This window comes from Chiloscyllium plagiosum, chromosome 26 (genome assembly GCF_004010195.1).
Source record: "Chiloscyllium plagiosum isolate BGI_BamShark_2017 chromosome 26, ASM401019v2, whole genome shotgun sequence".
Lineage (NCBI taxonomy): Eukaryota > Metazoa > Chordata > Chondrichthyes > Orectolobiformes > Hemiscylliidae > Chiloscyllium > Chiloscyllium plagiosum.
Genome location: NC_057735.1, coordinates 19,050,093 through 19,058,841, shown reverse-complemented (window position 1 = coordinate 19,058,841; position 8,749 = coordinate 19,050,093). Strand labels below are relative to the sequence as shown.

The 8,749-nt window shown below is 40.7% G+C and overlaps 1 protein-coding gene across 2 annotated transcripts in view; it reads right to left on the bottom strand.

The window, feature by feature from the left end:
* Positions 1 to 1,357: 1,357 nt before the first annotated feature.
* LOC122563175 overlaps positions 1,358 to 8,749 on the bottom strand; it is a 143,882-nt gene continuing 136,490 nt past the window's right edge. The window contains exons 16-18 of one of the 2 annotated variants that reach the window (XM_043716688.1): positions 8,049 to 8,084; positions 6,662 to 6,664; positions 4,231 to 4,255 (exon numbers count right to left, since the gene is read on the bottom strand). In XM_043716688.1, coding sequence (XP_043572623.1) covers positions 4,251 to 4,255; positions 6,662 to 6,664; positions 8,049 to 8,084 — 44 coding nt within the window. In that variant the 3' untranslated portion in view covers positions 4,231 to 4,250. Of the gene's footprint in view, positions 1,435 to 4,230; positions 4,256 to 6,661; positions 6,665 to 8,048; positions 8,085 to 8,749 lie in introns of those variants that run through there. The other variant, XM_043716686.1, reaches the window with a different exon arrangement.

The following is an 8,749-nucleotide window of genomic DNA, read 5'->3' as shown; positions in this document are numbered from 1 at the left end:
AGTTCCAACCTTCCAGCTCAGCAATGTCCTCATGACCTGTCCTACCTGATGATCTCCCTTCCCACCTATCTGCTCCACCCTCCCCTCTGACCTATCACTTCCATCCCCATCCCATTCACCTATTGCACTCTTTGCTACCTTCTCCTCAGCCTCCCCCCTCTCCCCCATTTATTTCTCTACCCTGGAGGCTCCCTGTCTCTAATCCTGATGAAGGGCTTTTGCCCGAAATTTCGATTTTCCTGTTCCTTGGATGCTGCCTGACCTGCTGTGCTTTTCTAGCACCACTCTGATCTAGATTCTTGTTATTGATATAGCTGTGTTCATTCTTGAAGATGATAATCGAACATTTAAGGTGATGGAATGTTGATTATTGTACATTTTGCTGTAATTGCACTCTTTTTATAACGAGTTATAAAATATCTATTCATATTTCCAGAATGTTAGACATAGAGTAAATAAAATGGAGACACAGAACCCAGTGATGTGTTGTAACTGCACAAAGTGGGAGCTGGTAGATCCCATTTTGGTTTATACTGACCATATCTGTAGTTAAGTGTTGGTTGTTTGAGGAATTCTGACTCAGAGTTGATGAGCTGGAATCTGAGCTTTGAATACGGAGACACATCAGGGAGCGGGAGAGCTACCTGCACACTGTGTTTCAGAAGGCAGTGATAGAATACCTACAGTGCAGAAAGAGGCCATTTGGCCTATTGAGGTAGCACAAATCCTTCAAAGAACATCCCATCCAGACCCAGCTCCCACCCTATCCCTATAACCCCACATTTACCATGCCTAATCTACCTAATCTGCACAAGTTTGGACTATGGGAGGAAACTGACACAAGGAGAATGTGCAAACTCCAAACCTACTGTCACCGAGGCTGGGTTCAAACTCAGGTCCCTGATGCTGTGAGGCAGATGTGTTAATGACTGAGTCACTGTGCCACCCCTTGAATTAACTACCTCAAATTCAGTCAGTGGTTAAGGGCAGAAGAGTGTGACTATGAACAAAGCAGGTAAAGGGACCCAGGAGGTAGTGCTGGTGGAGCCTCAGCCCTTGAGTCATCTAACAGGTTTGAGATCCTTGCCCCCTGTGTGGATGAACGGACATGGAGGAGAGGCTGCAGGGAGGATGGTGGAACTGACCAAAGCACTATGAAACAGGGAGCCAGTCAAGAGGAGGGAGAGGTTTGCTGACAACACTACCATGGTAGGACAGATATCAAACAATGATGAGTCAGAATATAGAAAGGAGATAATGGACTTGGTGGCATAGTACAATAATAACAACCTCTCCCTCACTGTTGGCAAAATAAAAGAAGTGAACATTGATTTCAGAAAGAAAGGAGAGGTACATACCCTCATCTGCATCAACAGAGCGGTGGTTGAGAGGCTTGAGTGCATCAAGTTCCGTGGAGTGACAATAACAGACAACCTGTTCCCATATAGATGGGTCAAGAAGACACAACATCTCTTCTTTGTCAGGAGGCTTAGGAAATTAGGCATGTCTATAAGCACCCTCATCAACCTTTACAGAGGCACCATAGAAAGCATACTGTCCTAATACATAATGGCCTGTTATGGCCACTGGTCTGCCCAGGACTGTAAGAAACTACAGAAGGTTATGTGTACAACCCAAGCCCCGTCGTTGAAGCCAACCTTCCATTCATGGACTCCATTTGCATTTCTCATTGCCAACATCAGCGAAGACCCCTCCCACCATGATAACACTCTCTTCCAAACTCTTCCATCAGGCACAAGATACAGAAGCTTCAACATACGCACAACTAGTTCAAGAAAAGCTTCTTCCCTGCTGTTATTAGACTGCTGAATGAACCTCACTAGTTTAAAATCTAAAGTTGACCTTGCACTTGTGCACCTCCTGTGCAGACGTAACCTTGTATGTCTCCCTCTATCTAAGCACCCTATAATCTGTATGTCCTTGTTTGTTATGATCTGCCTGTACTGTTCCCAAAACAAAACTTTTACTGTACTTAAGTGCATCATGTTATGATTAGCCTGTACTGCAGGCTACAAAACAAAACTTTTCACTGTACCTAGGTACATGTGACAGCAATAAATCAAATCAAATCAAATCAATGGTTCAGAGTTGACATGAAGAGAGTATGGGGGGCTGGGAGTTGTGAGGAATTTGAGGATAGGAAAAGGAAACGAGATCAATGGCTACAGATTTTAAATGTCAAAAGATTCCCAACTCCTCATTTGATTTCTGACCCTGTGGAAATGGCAAGCAGTGGGAATTGCCATGGAAATTAAACTTTGGCACCAACTACATCTCTCCACACTGGCCTTTTTAATTCAAATTCCCTCTGAGTTTGAAGTTAAAACTTCAGCCCAGTTGAATGCAGGATGTTGCTTTCAGAGGATAAAACCCCCACCAACCCCTATTGGTGTCCCTAAACACCTTAAGATTGGGGCAGAGAGGGACACTCACAACCTAACAGGCTTTAATTCATTACATGCTTCCACTTTCTTTATCAGTTGGGAATACAGTTAACTGGGTAGTGATGGGATGACGTAATTCACTGACCATTTATGGGTCGAGTTGGAGGGCTGATCATGGGCCTTCTCACCAAGAACACTCTGTTTTAGGTGGAAGAAAATAGGTGGACATCATCCCTATGATAACCTGCCCAATTACCCTTCACCTCACATGACCCACTACATTACAGGAGGGGAATGTTCCAGCCTCTATCCCAGAGCCAGCAGCTAGTCTCCTCCTTCGCTATGTTTCTATGGAATTGTACTTTGTTTCTACTGACAGCCACCAGAATATTTCCAAACCTTCCTCTGACTACACAGAATGGACTGGGATTTCCAGCATATTTCCAAATAGTTGGAGTTTAAATATGATGGGACAAGAATGTCCGAATAGGGTAATAAAAATGTCCTGGTGTGTTTTAATCCAGGCAAATTGTCAGACGGGTTTCATTAATCATCTAATTTGTAGTTCAATACAGATTGAAAAAAAAACTGGTTTCCTGATTTCCTTTCTGGAATGGAACTCATTAGCTTTATTTGTTTGGTCTGCATGTCTCTGATTTGTACCATGTGTAGTCATGGAGATGAACTGATCAACACCAAGTCTAAGGAACAGGCTTGTCCTGAACCAGAAGTTGACTTTGCACCACATCCAATCTTCTTTCTACTGAAATTCACAGAATCCTTTCAGAGACTTATCTCTTAGTCTCCCTGTAGCTTGGTTGTTAATTTTAAAAAACTTAAGCAGCATATTCCAGGTCAATGGGCAATCAGAACTGTACAGTGAAAAATCAGCTGAGTATTGACTGGGGCCTGTTTCTTGCTACTGCCATTGACCAATTTTGTTCCTTTAATGTCCCCTGTTCGAAAGGACAACCAAGAATAAGTTGCTGGTGTCTCCCTCGTTTCAACTTCAAATCGATTGTTGAAATCAAGGAAAAGGAAACAAAGAAGACAGGAAATGTTAGGTTGGCTGCAATACTTCTGGTTCTGGCCTGTTAAAGGACACCAGTGGATACGTCATTGGTTCTGACAGTTAAACATACTTTTTTTAGATGAGCAAAAGGATTATGATTTAAAAGTTTAATTTCTCTCTCCATGCACAAAAGCCTGAAAGGTTTGAAAATGCTGAAAAACCCAGCAGGTCAGGCAGGATCCAGACTTGTATGATAATCATCAACATGACTTATGATTTGTTTATAATTGCCTCAAGTGTGCATCATAAAAGAATACAGAATATTTTCCAAAAATTGTTTGTTCAAGTATTTTCTAAAGCCTGCATTTTTAACATAATTTTTAAGGTCTTCAGAGTTCTGAACTTGTTCCACACTTTGAATTTGGCTGGTGATTTCTTCTTAAAGGGAGAATCGCTTGTAAATTCAAATTACCAAGTATCCTTCTCTGGTGTTGTAAATTCAGCCTCATAATCTCAAGGTATCCTCATTCTTTGAGTCAATATAGCACAACTTTGCCAAGTTTGCAAAAAGGGGGCAGATGTTTACATCATGATTTATGAAAGTTAACAGTGCAAGGTTCTTAAAATCATTCCCATTAAAAAATTATTTTCAAGCAATAAAATAGAAACATTTTATGTTTTATATACAGATTCCAAAGTTTTAGAAGTAGCAATAATATTACACTGCATTCTGATTCCTCTTTGTTACTTTGGAACGCTTTACAAACTTCCTCAACTGAATCGAACAGGATGGAACATCTCCTCCCACTTCCTTCCCAAGATTGAAGCCAAGATTAGTCTATGATGGTGACTGTTACAATTCTAATAATTTTTATTGTTTCTACTTCAATATCCTTGTCATGTCCTAGAAATGGGCTCCCTGTTTTATAGGATCTAGGTACAAAGGATAAAATGTTAAACATCAAAAAGGCAGTATATTCTTAACTAGGAAATGTTTTTCAAAAAACTAAAAAGATTCAATACAATACAAAGCACAGTAAAAAAAAGTATTAAGTTACCAGTACAATGTTGATGCTGCACAATATCAAATCTGGCTTTTCAGGAGAGTAATTTGAGTGTACCACTCTGTAGTTACATCCCAAGTGTGCAGCTTACATTCCTGTATAGGTGAGCTATAGACCACTTACACAGATAAGCAGAAACACTTTAGTAAGTACTTAAGTACAAAGTACCAATGATATGGGATCAAGAACATTATAGAACCAGCACAGACAAATTGCACACATTGGCTCTCCTATAAGGATCACAATAACTTTGAAGCAGGATGTATAGGATTACTATGTGCCAATGGTTCTGATGGTCTGGACAGCTCAATATTAAAAAACAGAGCCATTGATCTTGAAACTTGGAAATCACTTAATTTTCAGTTGTTTGTGTCTGTCTAAGGGCTGGATAAGAGTGATATAAAAGTAGAACATAGAACATAGAAAAGTACAGCACTGAACAGGCCCTTAGGCCCACGATGTTGTGCCGAGACTTAATCCTAATGTAAAATATAACCTGTGCACCCCCAACTCACTGCTATCCATGTGCATGTCCAGCAGTCGCTTAAATGTCCCCAATGACTTCGCTTCCACCACCTCAGCTGGCAACGCATTCCATGCATTCACAACTCTCCTCATAAAGAACCTACCTCTGATGTCTCCTTTATACCTTCCTCCTAATATCTTCAAACTATGACTTCTCGTACCAGTCAATCCTGCCCTGGGGAAAAGTCTCTGGCTATTGACTCTATCTATTACTCTCATTATTTTTACACCTCGATCAGGTCTCCTCTCTTTCTCCTTCTCTCCAGAGAGAAAAGTCTGAGCTTATTCAACCTTTCTTCGTAAGGCAAGCCCTCCAGTACAGGCAGCATCCCGGTAAACCTTCTTTGCGCCCTCTCCAAAGCCTCTGTATCTTTCTTACAGTAAGGCGACTAGAACTGGACACAATATTCCAAGTGTGGTCTCACCAGGGACTTGTACAGCTGCAGCAAAACCTCGCAGCTTTTAAACTCGACACCCCTGTTAATGAAAGCCAAAACACTATAAGCTTTCTTAACAACCCTATCCACTTGGGTGGCAACTTTGAGGGATAAATTAGCTATCTGTATCTCTGATTACCTAAACTGCATTTAAATTATTGGAAAGTTTCTTGCCTCTGCTACTAACTTTCCGGTGATGCAGATTAATATCATTCTTAAAAAAAGTACAAGACAAAAAAAAATCATGGTACTGTTATTTTCACAATGTAGTCTTTAAAAGGAAACAGTCTAGCACATAATAAGGTCAGGAATGTAGTGCAAAGATAGTTGAGATAAAACCTTTGAAACTGAAATTTGTAAATTAGTCTTTCAGGATTAATGAGATTATATTTTTACTGTGTGTTTAAAACTCTTTGAAGTACATTAGATTCAATTCAATTCCCTACAGTGTGGAAACAGGCCCTTTGGCCCAACACGTCCACATCGACCCTCCAAAGAGTAACCCACCCCCCTCTGACTAATGCACCTAACAACTATGGACAAGTTAGCATAGCCAATTCACCTGACCTGCACAGGGGTACTTTTTAGATTAGATTACTTTTAGATTAGATTAGATTAGATTAGATTACTTACAGTGTGGAAACAGGCCCTTCGGCCCAACAAGTCCACACCGACCCGCTGAAGCGCAACCCACCCATACCCCTATATTTACCCCTTATTACCTAACACTAAGGGCAATTTAGCATGGCCAATTCACCTGACCTGCACATCTTTTGGACTGTGGGAGGAAACTGGAGCACCCGGAGGAAACCCACGCAGACAAGGGGAGAACGTGCAAACTCCACACAGTCAGTCGCCTGAGTCGGGAATTGAACCCGGGTCTCTGGCGCTGTGAGGCAGCAGTGCTAACCACTGTGCCACCCTGCCACTCACTGCTCCAAAGCACCCGGAGGAAACCCACGCAGACACGGGGAGAACGTGCAAACTCCACACAGACAGTCGCCCATGGCTGGAATCGAACGTGGAACCCTGGTGCTATGAAGCAGCAATGCTAACCACTATCCACAACTCCACCAATCTTCGTATCGTCTGCAAATTTACTGACCCACCCTTCGACTCCCTCTTCCAAGTCATTAATAAAAATTACAAACAGCAGAGGACCCAGAACTGATCCCTGCGGAACTCCACTTGTAATTGGGCTCCAGGCTGAATATTTACCATCTACCACCACTCTCTGACTTCGACCGGTTAGCCAGTTTTCTATCCAACTGGCCAAATTTCCCTCTATCCCATGCCTCCTGACTTTCCGCATAAGCCTACCATGGGGAACCTTATCAAATGCCTTACTAAAATCCATGTACACTACATCCACTAAATCCACTACATCTACTGCTCTACCCTCATCCATATGCTTGGTCACCTCCTCAAATTCTTTCATGTCATGCTCACTGCCTCCTCAGGGTTCCTTCACCTTCATCTCCATTATCAAGTCTGCCTCATTGCACAATGCTGAAGCCAGAATTGCCTGTTCTCCAGTGGGCTCCATCACAAACTGCTCCAAAAAGCTATCTAATAGACATTCCACAAATTATTTTTCTTGCGATCCACTATCAACCTGATTTTCACAGTCCTCCTACATATTGAAACCACCTCTGATCCCAGTAACCTTGCCATTCTTACACACCCTTTACTCCTCCTGGTGTATCCCGCGCCTTAAATCCTGACTATTGTTTGGAAACCTGTACATGAAATGTATATGCAAAGAGAGGTCTTAGAAACTACACTAGAGAAACATATTGATAACCTGCTGTCTGCAGATATAAATAAAGGAGTGTTCCAGTCAATAAGGAGTTGAACAGCTTGACTAAGAGGTAAAAACAAAAAGCCTTAGGGATGGTATTTGTGCAGAATTCTACAGATGGTGTTTCTGCTCTGAGATTGTATGCATGCCAATCGATAGCTAATGAACTTCTAGCTTCTGAAGTTGCTATTGAACATGGATCTTGGAAGTCTGCACATTGAAAAAACAATAGATTGCATATTGCGTTAAAACCAGGGATGTTTCAGATTGGTATCTCAATGTACAGACAGCGATATTGATTATAACACAAGCTAAAGTGTAGACAATGGAAGAATTTACAAATTGAGAATGACAATTTTAAAGTCAACATCATAAAAGCCCAGGAAGCCACTATCTTTGGAAGGATTGGTGGGCAGGACTGTGTAACTTCGTGGTGATGGGATTGTTGGCAGCTTTTTTTGGAAGAGTTCGATTTTGTAGCATTGGTCAACTTCGAGTGCATTTGAGCTGTTAAGAGCTCTGAAGTATTGAAGATGTGAGCTAGATTTCAGCACCTGTGAAAGATCAGGTGAACACGAACAACGCTGCAAAGAGGCAATGAGGGATTTTGATGATGCATCACATGTAAAGCAAAAATCTGAGTTCAGCATCACTGCATAAATCGACACAATCTGTAGCGGTATCAAGGCAGTTGAGATAATCCAATAAATTAAACTCACACTACTTCCCATTCCAATATGACAATGCAATCCCAAATTAAGAAACACAAAACAATATTATAACTGATGTCATTATTATGCTCACCTGAAGAAATCAAGAGTATCCACTTCAGAGGGTAATCTGCAAATATCAGAGACAAAGCAAATACTTTAGCAATTATTCTTCAGAACTAGTTCCTGATCTTATAACCCAAATAAATGGATTACAATTTAAATAATGAAAATATCGCATTGTTCACAAATACATTCTACCTGGAAATTACATGGAGCAATACAAACTCTGAGTGAAAAATTGTATTCTTGTCAATTAGTGCTGAATATAATTAACCTGCAATGCAGCAGGTTGAAAGTTATTATTGCACAGATACCTCTACTGTCTCCGTGACATTCAGATTTAAAGATTTAATTATTATCCTGTTTAAAATTATCTGGTCATTTGAAGAAATGTTGTCACATGGACTTTTCACCAAGTACTATAAAATTCAAGAATATTGTTTCTGACAAATAACATAACAGTAATTTTGTTAACCACGCCTGCCTTTAACAATAATGAACAGCTAATGACAAGGACTAGGATTATTCCAAAAAATGTTATTAAATAATATTGTCACGACCACCAGGCATGTCCATTGTGTAGTCTGGGAACTATCAATTTATGTTATTCATTTAACTTCCTTCTAGTTTGAGAGTTCCAATTCAAATATGATCAGCAAAACATCTTTAGTCTTAAAGCAAAGCTCAAAAGTATTACATGAGTATTTCAAAATGTTACGCAGTAAAAACAGG